This window comes from Crotalus tigris, unplaced genomic scaffold (assembly GCF_016545835.1).
Source record: "Crotalus tigris isolate CLP2741 ecotype Arizona unplaced genomic scaffold, ASM1654583v1 scf7180000024286.1529876, whole genome shotgun sequence".
Classification (NCBI taxonomy): domain Eukaryota; kingdom Metazoa; phylum Chordata; class Lepidosauria; order Squamata; family Viperidae; genus Crotalus; species Crotalus tigris.
Window position 1 is genome coordinate 811,161 of NW_024100459.1, and position 21,713 is coordinate 832,873.

The following is a 21,713-nucleotide window of genomic DNA, read 5'->3' on the forward strand; positions in this document are numbered from 1 at the left end:
ACTCATTGCTTCCAGTGGATGAAAACCCATTTGTAGATGTTTGCCTCCACTTTCCTTCCTTTTATTTGCTTTTAAAATTAAATTAAAGCAAAACGGAAAACACATTACTCCTAAGATAGGAAAAGGGGTGCTGAGACAGCTAGACAGATTAACCAGTTCCAGACACAGCAGTCCTGGCTTGTCTCTTTCTGTCTTCAGAAGAATCAGATCCAGAATGTCTCTGCTGAAACATGTGTTTTCAAATGCCGGTTGCCTAGCCCCCCAAATCTGCCCCGTGCCCCACATTACTCCATCTAGCCCAGTGGTTCTCAACCTTTCTAATGCCGTGACCCCATAATACAGTTCCCCATGTTGTGGTGACCCCCAAGTGGGTGTGGCCACCAATAAGGGAGTAGGTCAGCTAGGGAAAAGGGAAAAAAATGGCGGACAACGTGGTTTGGCGACCCCCATGAAATGGTCGTTCGACCCCAAATGGGGTCCCGACCCACAGGTTGAGAACCACTGATCTAGCCTAAGGCAAGAGCAACTGGGGCCTGACCATGGAAAAGTTTTGGAAGAAACTATCCCAAAGCATAAAATAACAGCCTAATCAAAACCCTCAGAACTGGCTGGTGCTTGACATAACAATATTTTGTTCTGTAAATCAGGATCCAAGATTGTGGGCACGTGAAACAAAACTCTAATTAGAACAACCTCTTTGAAGATGAAAAGTTTCAAAGTAAAATAGTTTGCACACCTCTTTTCCCAAACTCTTTTTCTGTGACCAACAATCATATCATGAATTATATGAAATAAAGAAATAGTTGCAGGTATCAGAATCAAACTTCTCTTCAAACAAGCTTTGGGCTACCTTGGTGTTATAATCAAAGCTGGAATGGTGTTAATGCAACTGAAATACAGAAGTGGGATGATTAAGTAACAGCAGATTCAACTCTGGTATGAAAAAGACTTTTTTTTTCCCCTGAACATTTTATCCCAGAGTGAGCTGACAAAATAGAGTCTCCTTTCATTTGAATTAGTAAAGTCTAATTAAGAAGCGTAGAAATAGCAGGATATTAGATCAGCTTTAAATTTGTGCATAATGCCCTTATTTGTTCTAAAGCTAGTTACCATAGTTTCTCAACTTGGATGAAATGGATAACTATGATAAGAGATGTCTGGATTTCTTTGCTCTTGCTCTGAAGAAAGAAACAACCAAAGGGAGCACAAGTACAGACAAAAGACTTATTCATAGATTAGCTTATTAAGCCATTGCCTATTTCTGCCGTATGAAAGTGATACAAGGACTCAGAAGTAGAATCTTTCTCTCATTCCAGTAATTTAACCAAGCTCTCTCCTTAAACCAGCTCATTTATCCAATTCTCTCACTTTGTTTACTTCATCCTTCTCTTGAATGGAAAGGCTTACCAAAAATTGGATAAATAATTATCTTTTATTCAACTTTGTCAAAACGTTGCCAAGACACTTCCAATTTTACACGGGAGAAAACCCGAATAACCAAAGACCTACATATATATATATATATATATATATATATATATATATATATATATATTCAAGAATATTGGTAAAAATATGACTCCCGGGCATAATTATAAATAAAAGAATAAAACACGATCACCGGGAGAGTTGAAGTAAAAATACTTTACTAAAAATATACTAATACTAAAAAGTTGCCAAGCTTTCGCTGGGGGGACTCCCCAGCATCGTCAGGGCTAAAAGGCCATTGCAGTAAAGGTGGTTTAAGTAGGTTCAAGTAATGTTTGCGCACGGCTCTTAGACCGTGTTACTGGCCCTGATTGGCCAGCTGAAAGCCAAGATGTGTCTATAATGTTATGTTCTTTTCTTTGGATGCCCTTCCCTATCCCTCCACTATTGGTCTTTAGAGGCGTTAGTAACCTTACATCCCCTCCTCTTCCGATAATACCAACGTCTGCCGTGTCGGGGGGAGGACTTGATCTGATGTTTTCTTGTGTTTTACAATGGGGATAGGGCTCCACTAATTGTGGGTTAATATCCCTTCCCAATTGTGTATCTCTCTCCTCCTTTGTCATGTAAACAGCTCCTATCCGGGTATGGTATGCCTCAACAATCAAGTCTTTATTCCCCACCTCAGTCTTCCTTACATACGTTCCCTCCCGTTGTTTGGCACTCAAACCGCTCTCATTACTCTTCCCCTTGCTGATCGAGCGGGTTGTCATTCTATGCTTTCTCTCCCCTCTCCACATGGAGGGATAGGGAAGGGCATCCGAAGAAAAGAACATAACGTTATAGACACATCTTGGCTTTCAGCTGGCCAATCAGGGCCAGTAACACGGTCTAAGAGCCGTGCGCAAACGTTACTTGAACCTACTTAAACCACCTTTACTGCAATGGCCTTTTAGCCCTGACGATGCTGGGGAGTTCCCCCAGCGAAAGCTTGGCAACTTTTTAGTATTAGTATATTTTTAGTAAAGTATTTTTACTTCAACTCTCCCGGTGATCGTGTTTTATTCTTTTATTTATAATTATGCCTGGGAGTCGTATTTTTATCAATATTCTTGAATATATGTGTGTGTGTGTGTGTGTGTGTGTATGTCATACTTGATGTGGAAATTTAATTTGTTTGTAACATATTGCCCTCCTGAATGTTTTGGCTATTGGAATACTTAAAAATGGAAAGAATAAAGAAATGTAGCATAAATACTGTGTTTCCCCAAAAATAAGATCCACCCAGAAAATAAGCCCTAGCATGATTTTTAGCATGTACCTAATATAAGCCCTACCCCCAAAATAAGTCTTAGATAAGAGTCCGCCTACTCTTTCCCACCATCTGGTTTCTCCCGGCTGCAACGGGACAGGAAAGAGCACATCGCACCAGTGCCGCTGCCACAGGTTGAGGCAAGGTAGGTGGGGAGGTGGAGCTGCCCCGCCCACTTACCTCGGGGCCCCCGCAGCCAGGCCACCCACACCTTCCTCGCCTCATAGCAGTGGCACCAGCAGTAGCAACAGCCCCATCCACCAGGAGCCCTCCCACTTGCCTGGTTGTTCTGAGTTGCAATGAGGCAGGAGAGGGTGCATTGCACCAGTGCAACCACTACAAGGTGAGTGAGGCAGGTGGGGGATCAAGGTGCCCTATGTGCCCTGTACCCACTTACCTCAGGGGCCCCACTCAGTGACCTCTCCCTGCCAGTTCAATGACCCGGCTGCCTGCCCGCCTTTTCCTTTCACTCTCCTCCTGAGCCAGACTGTCATGCTACAGAGGATGGGTTGGGGAAGCGCAGTCACCTTACCCAGTCCCATTTCACCATTTCAGAGCCAGGAGGGAGTGATGGCGAAAAGCCTCGGCTGTCGCTGCGCAACAACTGCATCTGCCACTAGAGGGGCTTTCTTCAATCCCTGATGGCCTTGCCCTGCCCCATCCCTCTTAGATCACCTGCCTGGCGGCAGCTGCCACTTCCTCCTCCACCACCTACCACTTGGGTCCTGCGGCGCTGCATCATTCTGCCTGCTCCCTGTTTGCTACCTGCATTTGTGGTTTCAATGGCGGTAGGTGTGGAGGCCTGTGGTAGGCTCTTTGCATTGTCCCTGGGCTGGCAGTTTTGGCCACCGGCCCCCTTCGTGGCTCTGGGAGAGCTGGCGGCTGGAGTCATGGCAGCGAGGGCTTCAGAGCACCCCTGCCACCAGCCCTGGTATAACTCTCCTGTGGTGAGCCATGAAGGGGGCCGGTGGAAGGGGTCCCCCAAAAAATATATAAGACCCAGTCTTATTTTCGGGGAAACACAGTAGTAGACAGTCTGCATTAAGACTGGCCATCTGGAAAATTCAAAAAGGGAAAGAAAATGGCAATCCACTTATGCATCGATGTAAGGATATGACAATTTTGTGTGTTACCAGGATTTTTTTAATATTAGATTAGGCAGCAATTCACATCCTGATAGTTCAGCAAGTTTCCACCTTTCCCCTGTCCAGAGAAGAGAAAATGAATACAGGTAGTCCTCAGTTTATGACCACAATTGAACCTAAAATTTCTGTTTAGCAAGGTAGTTGTTAAGTGAGTTGTGTCCCATTTTATGACCTTTTTGGCTGTGGTTGTTAAGCAATCAATCGGATGTCCCCCATTGACGTTACTTGTCCAAAGCTCCCGAAGGAGGTTGCAGATGACCATCCCAGAACCTTGGAGCACTGCAAGCATCACAAAACCGCACCACACGGTTGTCAAGCACCCAAAGTTTGATCACTTGAGTGGGGAGGTTGCAATGGTGGTCACAAGTTGTAATTTTGAACGGTGATTAAATAAATGATTGCAAAATGGGGAGTATGTGTACATGAAAATTGAAAGGCAGACATTTTTTCCTCTCTTATATCCATATAGAATTATAACAATTGTTGCATTGATCAGCGATAATGTTTCATGCATCTGATCTGATGAAGTGGATTTTAATCCATGGAAGTTAAAACTGCTACCATAAAATGTGTTAACTTTCTTTCAGCTTCTGCCCCAAGGTACCTGACAGTGACATGGGTGGCATATACATTTAATTAATTTATTATATTGTAATAAATTCTATGGTTACACTTTTTCATGAAGTTCTTCTCTGATGCCTGATGGTGACAATGTTGCCTTCACTCTGGATCAAAAATTACATGTATTGGCCTGGCTAATAAATAGCTTTTTTTTTCCAAGGGCTTTTTATTTTTGCCCACATTAGAGGAAACAGAGCATAAACTAAGATCACATAGCTTCCTGTACGTATAACAGCTCATTCATTGCTTCCTCCCTACAGGTGCAGCAATTGATATCCTTTCTGGCTAGCTTCATCTTTTGTAAGACCAGAAAATTTGGTTCCAGTTTATATGTGATAAAAATCATAAAGGCAGAGAAGCATCTGGCTAATGAATATATAAATGCTCGAGTCGAGATGTCTTTTTATATTTCTCATCTTCATGTAATTCATTCCCAGGAAGTTGTGTGGTATTATTTTTATGAAGCTCATAATAAGATCTCTCCTATGATATAAAACTTTTATATCTATGAACCAAAGCTATAGTCCTCAAATACTGTATGGTACTTGCAAAGGACCTAATATACAGCTTTTGTCTGTCTCACCGCTTTACCTTCACTTTAGGTCCAATTCTCAGCATATGTTTTTGGCAACTATAATGGCACCCTTTCATTCACTGTACAAGAAGTTGAAGGAGCAGCCAATGGCAGTGCGGCACTACTGATATGGGAAAAGTCAGGGAGCTGGAGAGATCATTGGTTTCTCATAACTTTGGAAATGCCAAGCCTTCAGAACAGGTAATTACAGCACCAGGAATATTCATCATTACTATCATTACCTGTGATTTTTAAGGGTGAGACAATAGATGGAGGATTCCTAGACAGTGCCTTCCCCCCAAGTCCTCCAAGCAAGCTTGCTAGTTTGTCACAAAAGTATGCTGTTATATAGCCCTATGAAGCCTAGCTCTTCTTTGTTTTTTGTTTTTTTTTAAACACTATATTTATCTTACAAAAGAGAAATCATCACAAAGTTATATATGCAAAGTTCTACCTCTTACTCTGCTGAGGGGAGGAGAAAAGAAGAAGGGCTGGGAAGAAAGACAGAGGAGGAAATTGCAAGTGGGGAGGAAGGTGAGATTTACAAGGGCCAAGCTGGAAGGGAAAGAGAAGATGGGTTCTGACTTTTAGAGCACCTACTGTACGGTAGCAGAGAAAGCACCAAAAGCAACATAGGCCTAACAGCATTTTGCAACCTGCAGAATCTTAGGAACAATTAAAAGAGTCTAAGTGGCAATAGAAGAGAATATTTTTAACTTAGGGTTGAATGGTGCCCTGTGAGCCTAGAGGTTTGATGATGTACTGATGAAGTTAACTAGTTTGATAATGAAACATCTGCAAGAAAACCACCAAACTCAGAGAACATCAAGGACCCCACAGAGTCCAATTAATTAAACACTCTTTTGTTTCCTATCTCTCCATGCCCCACCCCCTCTTGATTTTGTGAAAGAGTGGCTGTCTTCAAATTGAAATCTTTATTTTAGTGATTTTGAAAAAAGGAAGCAAGGGCATTCTTCCAATAAATTTATGGTTTCAAATTATGTTGTTTTTGCTAATTTCCAACTAATAGGTTTTATTTTATCGTGTAAACAGCTATTTTAATTTTATTTGATATATAGATTAAATTTAAATTATTAAAAGTAAACTGTATGTTTATTCCTTGCTCATTCTTACCCCTAATGTAATCTTTAATTTTATTAATGGGGAAGGCACATAGATTCATTTTATAGGGTCAAATTGCTTCAAACTTTGAAAACCCCTGCCCTACATTGTACCATCAATATGCAAGACACTTTTCCAAAGAAACACATTTTGCTTTAAGAAAATTTTGACATAAAACAGGATGGAGATGGAAATTGAATAAGAATATATATGTGGTTTAATCAGTGGTGGGATTCAAATTTATGAACAACTGGTTCATTGTGTGGATGCCACTTCTGGAAGTCTGTTCTGGGCCTGGGCAACAAAAAAATAGTTACCGGTTCTGCCAAACTGGTGCAAACTGGCTGGATCCCACCACTGCATTTAATATATGTTCTTAGGACATTATCACAGGGATACAGCTCCAAATCTGAAAGACTTCTGGGTCCTACAATGTGAACAATTTGTTTCTCACTTTGTGCTGAGGTTTTAAACTATTTCTAAGTTGTGGTTTGTGGAGTTAATAGTAGGGCTGTGCTAAATTTCCCCACAGAAAGGAATTCTTGTCTCACATCTTCTCCCAGCTGCTGAACTCAAGTCCTAGGAGAAATGCTAATTTAATACATATAGTACAGTACACACACCAATAGCCCAGACAAAGCAAGCAAAGGTGAAAATTAGTTCTTTTTAGTATTGGAAGAACCTGTCTGCAAGGTATCAGGCTGCTGGGGACAAGGAGTTACTTTCTGTCTTGTCTTTTGTCTGCAGTGGCAATGAGGCATCTTTTACCGCAAAACTTCAGCACAGTGATTTTTGTTCATTAGTATTTCAAGTTAGCAGAAGTGAAGACGAACATAGATTGTCTTTAATTGCTTCTGAAAGTTTGGTGAATGAAGAATGTAGTAATGTGGAAATCTTAGATTTAGTGAGGATTGAAACTGAAGAGATGGAGAGAGAGAGAGAGAGAGAGAGAGAGAGAGAGAGAGGGAACTTGAAATGAAATGTAATGGCTTTAGGATGGAGTTTCAAGCATAAGGAACAACAAAGAAGAAAAGAGGAGTTGCAGATAAACCTGACAGAGAGAACTTCACATTCAGGAATCTAGCATTTTTCATCTCTCTGATCCCACAGTCTAGCAGCATGACAAGATCCCCTTTTTGAAGAGAATACTAGGTGTTATTGAGAAGAAGTGGGGTTGAGGAAGGACCAGCAGTTTTTTTACTTGTTTACATGAATGCCAGGGTAGGAACTGAGAGACGTGACTGAGAAGAAAACCAAAGTGAAAGATGTAGCTGCCAACCAATTGTTAAGGATTGATAACCTTCTTTCAAGTTGAACTTGGCTCTTGGAGATTTTAATAGACACATCCATGTAGTTTTCTAGGTAGCAGCATGGAAGTGCCTTGTCATCACCTTCTTTAAATATGCTACAAGACTTATAAAAGTCCTCCTCAAATGGAAAATAACCTTTTAAAGCTCCTGGAATTCTTCTCTATTCCAGTTTAAACTCTGGATGTTTGAAGAAGTCTTGAATACTGCTAATGATGAATACAATGTACAAATATATACACATCACTTTGGATGTATTTTCTATGATTGTTGCAATCAACTGTTCTTCATGCTTATTCAGTTTCCTTTAAAAAGAGTTTGTATTACCATTATTTTAACTAATTGGAGATTGTGGGTTGCGTGTGTGAGAGAAAGAATGCCATAACATTATGTAGCCAACAAAATGCAACTCCACAGTGGCAGGTACAACCCTATTGTAATAATTAGTGTCCTATTCTAAAATTGATACAAGTAGTGTATTTACTGATTGGATATTGTCATTGTTCACTTGTTCAATGAGGAAGAAAAGGGTAATATATCTTTTGCAAAGAATGTTATCTCCCACTATTTATGTAGCACTATATTTATCTCCTTTTTGGAGCCTATAATACAAAGCTACATAACTTTTTTATGTTTAAAAGCCTCACTTGGTCTTCCAGATAAGAAAAATGGTGAACTAGGTGTCTCCAAAAGACCATGGCAAAAAGCTCAGACCAGTGGAAACCCTTCAGATCAGGAGAAGATGTTACCCACTTGTGCTCTGGACAGTTGCTCCACACAAGGTAGCCACAATATAGGACAGTGCTGGCGAACTTATGGCATGGGTGCCAGAGGGGCCACTCAGCCCTCTCTGTGGGCATGCATGCCATCGCCCCTAGGGCTTCAGCTGGGTTTTATAAAACCTTTTCGTTTTAAGGCCTCTGCCGCTGCGTAAAAAAAAAAGGTTCAATCAGTCAATTTCAACTTCTTGCGGGGAAAAAAAGATCTTGCAAAGTTGGAATTGATTGATCGAACTTTTTAGTCCCACCCAGTCTGCTGTTACCACCACAGCCACGCCCAGCCAATGGGCCACACCAAGCCAATGGGCCACACTCAACCGGCACCCGACGATGCATGTGAGTTTTGGGTTGCAATTTGGGCACTCGGTCTCTAAAAGGTTCGCCATCACTGGTATAGGAGTTGTCCTGTAGATCTGGACACTGGGAAATGAGGGAACAATTATGCTTTCAACCATGGCAGAGCCTTTAAGGACAGTGGGTTTGACCACCTCATTTTCTAATCATCCTTGAATTTACAATTACTTTACAGCTAAAAGAGATCTTCCAGACAAGTTTGAAAAGCTATCTGATGAGTAAAATTCCATGTCCAAATAAAAGAAAGGCTAACCAGCAGTTTAAAGAATGTAAAGTATATAAAATAAGTGGCCAAAAGCTAAATAAGAATTTAATTTAAGAAAATTTTAAACACATTAAAGGACTGGATAAATTTGGAATATTGGGACATTTGTTAAGATCTTTTTAAAAAATTGTATAAACAAGCCAGCATTTCCATTGGAACACAAATTGTTTAATCTATCAGGAAAGAGATTATTGATTTAAAATAAAAACACAACCCCCCAAGACTTCATAAATATACAGATGATGCAGCAAAATTTCAGGCAAGAAAAATGACAAGCAAAGATATGACACTGGAGACATTTCAAAGCATTCTTGAAGAATTGGGAAATAAACTTATAACTAATTTGACAGCAATAATTTCTGCACCTGTAAATGTATTTTTTTGAAGAAAATAAATGAACAATATGATAGATAACCAACTGCCAAAGAGAACCATCTGCTGTACAAGCAGGATTTTGTAAAGGAAGAGGAACACATGATCATATTGCCAATATATATTGGATAATGGAAAAATCAAAAGAATATCAAAAAGATGTCTACATGTGCTTCATTGACTACACAAAAGCCTTCAGCTACATTGACCATGACAAACTCTGGAACTGCTTGAAAAAATTGGGAATATCACCACACCACATACAACTCATCCAGTCACTGTACTCTGTTAAGAACAGAATATGATAAGATAAGATAAGATAACCTTTATTGTCATTTTTTTACTGTTGGCACAACGGTACATATCAAAAATGAAATTTAGTTGCCCGTTCTCAAAGTGAAACACATACATGACACACACCTAAACATACTATGAACAACATATATAGAGACCCACATTCCTACATATACATAGCAAATACCGTAAATGCCGGCGTATAAGGCGACTTCCGTGAGCGCTGAAATCGGCGCCAAAGACGGGGGTCGTCTTATACGCCGAGTCATCTTATACGCCGGAAATACTGGTAGTTTCCGGCGTATAAGACAACGTTCTAGGAATGCGGCCCGGCTATAAAGACGGGGGTCGTCTTATACGCCGGGTCGCCTTGTACGCCGGCATTTACGGTAAATATTAAATACTGTCTATCTTGAATATATAACGGAAGGAGGAAGCTTGAGAGTTCACAAGGTTAATGCTGTATGGAATGAAACTACGGCTGAATCTGGATGTTCTGCTACGGATACCACAAAGGCTTCTCCCAGAAGGTAACAAGGAAAACAGGTCGTGAAGAGGATGTGTAGTGTCCCAGATAATCTTATGGACCCTGCTCAAGCAATGCTTCTGTGCTATGTCCTGAATGGGAGGGAGGGAACTGCCAACAATCTTTTGGGCCATTCTCACCACTCTCTGCACCACCTTCCTGTCTGAAGCAATGATGCCTCCAAACCAGAGATACAAAATAGAAATACAAAATGGTTCAGAATTGGAAAAGGCACTTGACAAGGCTGCATCCTGTCATCTACACTATTCAACATGCACACAGAAATAGTTATGAGAAATACACAGATGAAGGAATCTACTACTGGGGTTAAAATTGGTAGTAGAAACATCAACAACCTTCTATATGCAGATGATACAACATTGCTCAAAGTAAGGAGGATCTGGAGTGTCTAACCCTGAAAGTCAAAGATGAAAGCAAAAAAATTTGGACTGCACTTTAACATCAAGAAAACAAAATGTCAACTCCAGGGAACACACAGGCCAGAGCGCAGAGCAACAATGAGACCATTGAAACAATAAGGGAATTCATCTTCTCAGGCTCTGAAATCAACCAAAGTTGTGGCTGCAGCCCTGAGATCAGAAGACATATAACACTTGGAAGAACTGCAATGTCTGACATGAATAACATCTGGAAGAGTAAAGACATCAGCCTCACAACCAAATGCAGATTAGTTAATGCAATATTTTTTCCAATTGCTACTTATAGCTATGAAACTTGGACTCTGAAAAAGGCAGATAGGAGAAGAGTGGATACCTTTGAATTGTGCTGGAGGCAACTATTACACATCCCATGGACTACAAAAATAATGAACGAAGAAACCAAGATCCCCAAACAGAGGCTGAGTCATGTGATAAGAGCTGATTTCCTCAAAAAGTCAGTCATGCTAGGAGTGATCAGCAGAAAAAGGAGAAGGGGTTGTCCTAGTACCTACTGGCAGGACACTTTGAAGGATGACACTGAGATGACCATGGCAGATATGAAGGAGGCAGTACGAGACATAGGGGCTTGGAAAGTGCTAATCCATTGAGTGGCTGAGGGTCAGACACAACTGAATGGCTGTTGATGATGACAACGGCAGATTAATTAATGGGAAAATATTGAAAAATAAAGAAATTAAGAATTATAAGATAGAGATGATAGAGTGGAAATGCAAATCAAAAGATGCAAAAGGGCTTGAGCAAGAATTTATTTTGGATTTACAAAAGAGGTTTTATAAAACCTTAAAGAAATATTTGAGATGCGAGAAAGTGTGAATGGGGATTCAATCCTACAACAGCAACTTTATGAATTAAAGATTAAGACTGTTAGTAGTTCCTCCCACCCCTATCCCCCCAAAAGGAATGTAAAGTTGATTTATATGACCAGCAATAAAATAAGAAACACTTTTGTAGAATTCTGGAAACCTTTTGTTAACTTTTTGCCGACACTGAACAGAAATGATGGGTTTTGGATGTGTGAATGGATAAGGGAGACCCTGTTATGTGAAGTGGACCACATAGATAATTTCACAGAAGGTTGGAAATTATTAATTTGTCTCTACAAATTAATCTTCCCGAGGAAGATCAGAAGTTGCTTCTTTAAATATTCTTTTTTTTCAATCTCTTTTCTTTTTTTCTTTTCTTTCTTGCACTTTGTATTGCTTTTCTTTCTCTTCTTTTCTTCTCCTCTTCTATCACTTTGTATTATCTTTTTTTTTTTAAAAAAAGGCCTGCTTGGCCTTTGAGAGGCATACTGGGAATTGTGCTCCAAAATATTGTTGAGGGGTCCAGGATAAAAAAAAAAATTAAGATAATCTTAATTATCTAGATTCTAAATCTATTTAGAATATAATGATCACTTTCTAGTCATTTATATGATACATTTCTCATTTCTGCTTCTACTAAACATTACAGTTTGGAAACAGTAATCTCACTGAAGCTGCATGCAATTACAATATTGGAGTTTGAGGTGTGCACTTTAGCTCTACCACATTGTAGCAGCAAGGCTGAGCCCATAATATAGAAGAGTACAGATTTTAAAATTGCTCTTGTAGAAGGTTACTCAAAAACAAAAAGGGATTGAATAGAATATATAAAAATAAATACATTTTTACAGATCACAAGATAGACTTAAACTGCTATCATTGGCTTTGTAAAATGGTTGATGCCCCAATTTAGATTTAAGAGTTTCAAAAAGATGAATTTTCAAAGCAAATTATTGTATTCATGCATAGATAAAACATTAATTGAGTTAGTTAGCAGCACTCAGGCAAAGCAAATTAAAGGATTTTAACCCCGTGCTAAATTACAAACTTCTCTCTTCCCGTACAGAATGAACTCTGGAAACAGATGCTTCTTCTATTCTAATAGTCATCTAGAAATTCCCTCTTTCTGAAATCCCACTATAAATAGGGGCTAGAGGAGAATAGTCTCATCTCTTGTCTTTCTGCTTTAGTGTAGACTTTCTTGTTTCTCTCTGTTCCCCAAGACACATACTGCAATCATCCTATCTAGGAAGAGAGGGTTTGGAGGATTTGACCCCTTAAGTGACATAGTCCAGATCACCTCTGAGTCCATGTTAATTAAAACTCAAAAGTCACGTAATTGTTATTTAACTTGGACAGCTGGGATAACAGGCTTGGGGCCCATCTTCCATAGCACAAATAAACTAAAAGGAAGGCTGCTTTTTATATGGAAAACTTGGCTTTATAGCCCCAGCAGCTAAATACCTCTCCTGATTGGGCACAATCCTGTTTAATATTTAAGGAAATACTAGCTGGGAATTCTAAGATAGGCAAGCCACACAGATTACCATTAGCTTTCATAATAATTGTTTTTATTTATTTATTTTATTTGTAAAATGTATTGGCTGCCCATCTTACCACAGGGTAACTCTGGGCGGCTTACAATCTTAAAATACATTTTATGGTTTTAGTCCTTAAAATGCCACACAACTCTTAATTGGTTCTGTTGTGTCACAGGCAATTTTGGCAGGTTTATTTTGAAAACTTAATATATTTGTTTTCATGGACCTATGAAATGCACCAAAGTAAGGAGCACCCTTATTTTTTTCCAAATAGTATTGCTGGTTTACAGTTTCAATTTTAGTTATCATCCTTATGCATTTTTTGAAATTGTTCATTTTCGCATTTATTCATTGACTTCTATTCTGTAGGTTAATTTTTTAAATATCTTTTCTTCTGCTCTCTCAATATGTTTTGTTAAAAAAAGCTTTCATCTGGAGCTCCTCGCTAACTGGGGTTGGAATTCACAAGCTGATATTGCTGTGGACAACATTACTTTTGGTCTGGATTGCTTCTCTAATGGTGAGTTATTTCTAATTAAGGAAGTACTATGTTCTGAGGGTATAAAAGCAAGCAATTATTACTTCTGCATAGAACTTTTTCCCCATAAGCCTTTTCTAAATCTAACATATATAAAACATCTTTTGAGATAATTGCCACAATAAAGCAAATCCACCAGAGATGATAAAAAGTATAGCAGTTGCATTTCCAATATACATTTGAAATTCCTATATACATTTTTGACAATTTCTCAGATGTTAAATACCAACAATATTCTCAGATGTTAAATACCAACCATCTTATAGAAAAAAACTTCTTTCAAATTATTATTCAATATAAATTTTAATCCATTAGTCCACCTATTTTTCCTGGCTCAAAAACAGTAACTGTGAGAGGGACCTTGGAGTCTTAGTGGATGATCACTTGACTATGAGCCAGCAGTGTGCAGTAGCACTATTACAATTCTGGGCTGTATAAACAGAGGCATAGAATCAAGATCACGCAAAGTATTAATACCACTTTACAAAACCCTAGTAAAACCACATCTGGAATGCTGCAACCAATTTTGGTCACCATACTACAAAAAAGATGTTGAGACCTTGGAAAAAGTTCAGAGAAGAGCAACTAAAATGTTCAAAGTCCTGGAGACTAAAACATATGAAGAACGGCTGCAGGACTTGGCTTTGGCTAGTCTAAAGAAAAGAAGAAACAGGGGCAACAGGATAGCAGTATTCCAGTATTTGAGGGGCTGCCACAAAGAAGAGGGCATCGAACTATTCTCCAAAGCACCAGAGGGCAGGACAAGAAACAATCGTTGGAAGCTGGAATTATGGATAAACTTCCTAACAGTGAGGACAATTAACCAGTGCAACAGCTTTCCTTAGAAACCGTGGGTGCTCCATCACTGGAGGTTTTTAAGAAGAGAATAGACAGTCACTTGTCTGAAATGGTATAGGTTCTCCTGCTTGAGCAGGCGGCTGTATATAGAAGACCTCCAAGTCCCTTCCAGCTCCTATTCTATTGTATTCTATTCTGTTGTATTCTATTGTATTCTATTCTATTCTATTCTATTCTATTCTATTCTATTCTATTCTATTCTATGGCTCAATCTTTATAGTATCACCAAAATTCTTTGTCCATTAGATCGTATAATGTTTAACATATTCATTTTCCAAATTCAATGTCAACAACAGTTTATAAATCCTAGCAATAATATGTTCATCATTGGCACACAATGCAATTTTAAACTCTGTTTTTGTATACTCAAAAACATGGTTTTTCTTATCTAGGTTAAATCTTTCTTTTAATTCTAAATAGAGAACCAATATCAAATATGAGAGGTCTTGTTGGTCTCTGAGCTTGGTTGTTTTCTTGCAGATGTTTCATTACCCAAACCAGGTAACATCATCAGTGAACATCGATGAAGTTACATAATTTGGGTAATGAAACATCTGCAAGAAAACAACCAAGCTTAGAGGGCAATAAGGACCCTTCATTTCAACCCTGAGCTACAAATATTTTCCTTTCTTAATGTCAGATGTGTCCTTCCAACTCTAGTCCTCCTTTCAATTTCAAATTGGGTTCTCCTTGAGTAGGACATAATATCTCACTATACCCAGTTGGCATACATCTGATTAGAAAAGGCTGTTGTACAACTAAGACACCATGTTTATTTTAAAAATACTAGAATATGTCAATCAGATGATATTTTAAAAAACATTCAGGTTCATTGATGCTCCCTGAATTTCTATAAGCTGTATTGTTTTCCTTCAGAGAAGAAGGCCATTTGTTCATCTCTTCTAATTCAATTACATTTTGGAGAAACCCAGCAGCTTTCAGTAATAAAATTACATCCTTCTTTGCCAAGGGAGACTTTGGAGATCCCTGACAGTTCCAATTAATTAATCAGGCAAAGAGACTTAAGTCTGAAGATTTGCAGGAGAGAAGTGGGAGGAAGAGGAAGAAAGGAAGCAGAGCCGGAAGAAAGCTTAATTTTCTTTCCTCGTGCGTTCCAGCTATTCAATCCATCTCCTTTCATTAAAGAAAATGTTTTGTGGTCTGTATGAATCAAAAGGAGTGGCTGAGGAGTTGAATGATATTTCACTGCTACGGCTTGTGAAAATGCAGTTTTATTAGCTGGCCCTCTTCTTCCTTGATATTGAATGCTTTTTCTACTGCTTAGTGTAGTTTCCTGATTAACATTCTGGGCCTAGAATCTGTTGATTAGAAAATGCACAAGTTGCTGCTTGCCACTTCAGCTTATAATACTTCTATATTACTAACTCTTTATTTTATAAGCTTTGCTGCTGAAAATCTCATCTGTAGGAGTTGTGCATGAGAGGTGAGTAGCTGCTACAGTTAGGCTTAATTTCTTCTTAATTTCTTCTGTTAACAGATGCTGTTCTGTTAACATCAAGTCAGCCATGATCTGCCCTAGGCAGCCACTGCACAGGTTACCTGTTTTCTTTTCTGAGACTAGCAATCCATATGACCTGAAACCAGTTTGGAGAGAAGCATTCTTATCTCTTTTTGGCAGTATCCGTATTTTGACACAGATAGTTTTCAGCTTGATGGTGGGATTTTACCTTGCTTGAATATATAGGTTGTATGAAGGGGAAATGTGATTTAGCCCACCTCCAGAAACTTTGAAATTTAATCGGGTAAGGTCACAAGCAGAGCTGGAGACCATCCTTTGATGCTATGTTAATACAGAGGAACGCAGCAGTACTTAACATTTAGATTTCATTCATTTGGGTTTAATATAATTGCAATAATAATAATAATTTGAAAGGGACCTTGGAGGTCATCTAGTCCAACCCCCTGCTCAGGCAGGAAACCCTATACCATTTCAGACAAATGACCATCCAGTCTCTTCTTAAAAACTTCCAGTGTTGGAGCATTCACTGCTTCTGGAGGCAGGTTGTTCCACTGGTTAATTGTTCTAACTGTCAGGAAGTTTCTCCTTAGTTCTAGTAACAATAACAGTAAATTAAAAGTAAAAATGATGAAGAGTAGGTGGGAACTATGTAGAGGTTAGGGAGGTAAAATGTGAAAAGAAATGTGAGAATAGAATAGAATAGAATAGAATAGAATAGAATAGAATAGAATAGAATAGAATAGAATAGAATAGAATAGAATAGAATTCTTTATTGGCAAAGTGTGGTTGGACACACAAGGAATTTGTCTCCAGTGCATTATCAAATTAGCTTTATCAAATTCTCTGAATGAAAGAAGCTATGCCTTGCTGTGTGTAGAATAATTAGTTTGTAGAAGCCAGTCATATTCAAATTGGCCTTCAAATTCAAAAGAGACTAGGCTTTTAAAAATTGCAGACAGAACTCTCATCCTTTGATACAAATTAGGTGTAATGGAAGACATTAACATCATACTGTACATTGATATCCTGACCAGCTCAAAGTCGACTCAGCCTTCTTGAGCACTATGAAGCGATACATATGTGCTATTGCTATTGCTATAAACTGACTATAGAATCCCAGAAGTAGAATTCACATGACTAAACAATTATCAGTGAGTCTAGGAATATACTTATCATCTTTTTGACTGAGATAGTGAGAGAGCCCTTAAAATTTGAATTTTGTTCAGAAAAAGAGGAAAAAGTTGTTTAAGCACGGAGAACTGCCTGAGGACAGTTAATTGAGATATTGCTCCAATAAAGACTGAATCAAGCATACAAACCAAGGCAATAGTACAAAGAATGATTTACATCCTACAACAGTGATTAGTTTGATTGTGTATCTCTGGGTGTCAGCAGATAAATTGGAGATATTTCATGTTTTTTAGTGTCTAAAAAAATTAACTGAAGGCCAAGGAGTCCAATAACTCCTTTGTGCTCAGTTATAAATACCACTATCTGGTTTTCCTTTAATCTCCATAGTTTATTTTACATTAATTTCAGTTTTGTTACAGCCGTGACAAAAGTATTTTCCAGCACAAGTCAGTTCCATTATCATCCGCTGTGTTTTCACAAACTGAACAACACTGCATGAGACATCCTGCCTCTACAGTCCACCACCTCCTAGTCCAGTGGTTCTCAACCTTTCTAATGCCGCGACCCCATAATACAGTTCCCCATGTTGTGGTGACCCCCAACCACTTATACATCACCGGGTGCCAGGGGCATGGCCAAAGAAAAGGGGGAAAAATGGCGGACAGCCTTGTTTGGCGACCCCCATGAAATGGTCATTCGACCCCAAATGGGGTCCCGACCCACAGGTTGAGAACCACTGTCCTAGTCTGTATTTGTACTGGACCTTTTTGGACATGCAAAAAGAGACAATTGTAGAGGCATTTCCCATAATCCTTCCTATCGATCATCATTTTGCTTTTAATCTAGAAAAAAAAAAGATAAACGAGTCCCTGTGGATTTTACTCCACTAGTCCAACTATAAGGGGTGATGCTCATCTCCATTTCAAGGCCATTGAGCCAGTGCTGTCTGAAAATGTTTCCGTAGTCATGCGGCCACCATGATATCATGGAGCGCTGTTACCTTCCCACCAAAGTGATACCTATTTATCTGCTTGCATTTGCATGCTTTCAAACTGTTAGGTTGGCAGGAGCTGGGGTGAGAACAGGAGCTCACTCTGTCACATGGTGCTCAGGCCTTAAGCCTGGACTACCAGCTTTTCAGCCAACAAGCCCAGCATCTTAACCACTGAGCCTCTGTGCCACCTTTTAATCTAGAAGTGAGCATGAAAAAAAATCATCTGCTGACAATTGTTTCCAGTATCCTTGTTCGAGAATGATACCTGGGCCTCAACTGGAGAAATTGTTTATAGCTTTCTCTGGTAAGGTGAAGGGAGGGAAAAGTTAATTATCTCTGACAGAGTTCAGCATCTGTCAAGAACAAAAATGCTTTTATATAGTACAAAATTTCAGATAATTAACATGAGATTATGTTGCAGGGGCTAAAGGGTTGTACAATGGTATCTGTCCTTATAATACTGAAATAGATTATATCTAATAAATTGGGAGAAAGAAATGTTGTGAGTATATTGTATCAGAGATTTTCATCCTGAGTTACCACCACAAGTAGAATTTAGTTGACAGTAGATGATACCCCAGCTATCTCTGTAGCTAATTCTCTTTCCCCACCCCAAACACACATAAAAATATTTTTTTAAAAACTTACGTTTTTAACCAATGATCAATGCTGAAAAGTGGGACATTATTATTAACAGTAAAGCTGCACTCAATAGTCTCTTTGTGTATTTTGTTTTCATTACTGTTATCATGCGTTCAAGTTGGTAATTGCCCAAAACATGCATGCAACTTAAGACTTGCACCTCTGAATTTAAGATTACCAAATCAGCTTCTTTTAGTCCTGCATCCTACATCAGATTGGCCACCATCTATGCTATTTGATTGATGTTTTATGCTTTAATGCTTCTGTATTAATGTTTTCCTGGGAAAACATAATATGGTAGTTTTCAGTGCTTACTGCTACATTGCGGTATGAATTCATTTTATTCCCATCACCGTAGATGCCATTATAACTGTTCTGGACTCTGTTACTGTCGTTGCTACTGGTAGAATACCTGCTTTCTATGTGGCAGATGGTTATTTACTGGCAAAATTAGGTCACCAAATGACAACGTTGTCCTTGGGTATAGGTAGCATTTTTTTTCAGCTCAGTAACAATTCTTGCTATTATATACAAACATCTCAATATTTTAGAGAGAATAAAATCAACATTTTGCCAAGCCAAATGCAGAAAATTGCTGTGAGCTTGCAGAAAGTTTAGGAAGAGAGAAAAAAAAGAATCAGCATTGCCCATAAACCCAGGGGACAATGCAAAATGGTCTGTGTTCCATATTCATCAATTTACTTTCAGAATTTGGACAGCTGTAGAGATGGATGGAAAAAAATGACAAATGACTTTTCTATGTCATTTTTGCAGGTTTCTTAGTTCCACTTGTACAAGAGAATTAACATTTTTTTAATGTTCATTTCTGAAATTTTGCAAATAGGATTTCTTTATTTTAGGCAAAAAAATTCTGTATGTTTTTTTTTTCCAAATCCAAACCTTTTTTTCTTTTGTCTTTTCATTTCACTCATTCGCAAATTCTGACAGGAAGAAAACAAAGCCACACTGATGGAGAACAGCACTACTCATTGGCAATTGATAGACTGGATGAGCGTCTTTTTAATCCTTTAGAAGAACCCCTTCTTTTAGGTAACTACCTACTGCGTATCCATTTGTAACATTCATTTATACCTAATTTTTTTTGTAATATATTTTATTGATTTTTTAAAAAACATAAATCACAATAATTGGTGAACTGTGTGTTGTCTGGATTACATTTGTAAAACAATCATTAACAATTGATTTCTATAATCCATAATCCACATAATGGTTTTAGTTGATTTCCTTTTTTCCCAAAATATCCTCTGTTGCAAACATTCAGTTAATACAATTCTTATTGTTTTGATAGATAACAATTGAATATGTAATTTTTTCCCAATATTCCTAAAAATAATAATCACATCAATATAATATTTCTTTTCTATCCAATCATTCTGGTTGCCTTATCATAGATCCTGTTACAGTCGTTATTTTGATTTGTTTCTCCCACCAAATTCTAGATATTCTTACTGCTTAAGATTTTCTCAAAAATTTAACTCTATTTTTCCATATGAACCATCTCACACTTTTACATTTCTTAAGGAATAGATAAAACTGGAAAAAAAGAAAGGAGAGCAAGAGTAAAGAAATATAAAAAATAACATACTACTTAAAATATATATCCCTCCTAAGCTAATATATATTTATTTCCTAAATTTCTTATTCTTTTTAACCATAATTAAAAATATGTTTAATCTTTAAACATTCCATTTAATATATCTAGTCATCTAGTCCTTTTATTCAAAACATTTTTTATCCATTATAATTTTCTTAAATAAAATCACATTTAAGTATCAAACATTTCCTTTATCTAAATCATTTCAACTTAGTCATTTCAACTCATATCAAGAAAGAGAACAAAAAAGGGAAAAAAGCATACTATATTATTTAGGGAATTCATCCTTCTTAGAATGACATATATATTCCAAAACTTTTCTATTTCTTTAACCATATTCAAACAAATGTTTCTTTTTTAAGTATTCTCTCTGGTAAGTCCCATCATCTATTTTCTTAGTTTCCACTTTAATCTTTTTCCTTTGCCCAGTATCTTTCTTAATCAATGTATTTTGCTGAATCAAAAAGTTTTTCCATATGTTCGTAAATGTTGCTGTAGATATTAAAAGTAAAGGTGAAGGTGAAGTGTCTTTGTACGGGGCTTCTGCCTTTCCACGTTTGTTGAAAATCTTTTCTTTTTTTTCTCTCTCTCTGCTTCTCTTATCATTTTCTTTCTCTCTGATGTTCCTGACATCTCTACAGTCCATTTTATCCAATCTGTTTTCTTGTCCTCAGATTTATTTTGTAGTCTTAAGGGATAAGTTGTTTTTTCCAATTCTTGTGAATTTTTTTCCATAGGATTAAAACATGTTTCCTTGTTTTGTTTAGTTTCATCTTTAAGTCTCTATTCTCAATTCTATATCCCAGTGATGGTGAACCTTTTAGAGACTGAGTACCCAAACTGTAACCCAAAACCCACTTATGCATCGTCGGGTGCCGGGTGGGTGTGGCCCATTGGCTGGGCGTGGCTGTGGTGGTAACGGCAGACTGGGTGGGACTAAAAAATTCAATCAATCATTTCCAACTTTACAAGTTTTTTTTCAGGCAAGAAGTTGAAATTGACTGATTGATTGAACCTTTTTTTTGTACACGGCAGCGGAGGCCTAAAGCGAAAAGGTTTTATGAAACCCAGCGATGGCACGCATGCCCACAGAGAGGGCTCTGAGTGCCACCTCTGGCACCCGTGCCATAGGTTTGCCACCACTGCTATATCCATTTATATGTTTTATCTGCTCCTTCTCTGTTGTTGTTTTCTGGGTATTGTTTTGGTAGAGTTAACTTAGAAATAGATTGATTAATATTTTCAAAGTTATTTTGGATTTCTTTGTGGTTTAAAGTCATTGTTATTTGAATTAGTTGCAGCATACTGTACATCTCCTCCTGTGAAGTATTTATGTTTTCTTGATATGTTCTTTACATGTCTCTGATCCATGAGGGCCAGGAATTTGAGTTTTTCTCTTCTTTTCTTTTCTCTGCAAATAGCTTTAGAGTCCCAATTAAATAGATATTTGTAATCCAAATAGTTCAAAAAAGATTTTTTTTCCAGAAATGTATAATTCTTTCTTTGTCTACAGCCCAGGATATTGTCTTTTTTATTTGTCACAGCTGTTCT

General features: G+C 38.0%; 1 protein-coding gene across 4 annotated transcripts in view; it reads left to right on the top strand.

Moving 5' to 3' along the window:
• LTK (leukocyte receptor tyrosine kinase) overlaps window positions 1-21,713 on the top strand; it is a 132,793-nt gene that overhangs the window by 68,549 nt on the left and 42,531 nt on the right. For all 4 annotated transcript variants that reach the window (XM_039323899.1, XM_039323898.1, XM_039323900.1 and 1 more), the window contains 3 exons: window positions 5,109-5,281; window positions 13,330-13,424; window positions 19,496-19,597. In XM_039323899.1, the coding sequence (XP_039179833.1) occupies window positions 5,109-5,281; window positions 13,330-13,424; window positions 19,496-19,597 (370 nt within the window). The remainder of the gene's footprint in view (window positions 1-5,108; window positions 5,282-13,329; window positions 13,425-19,495; window positions 19,598-21,713) is intronic.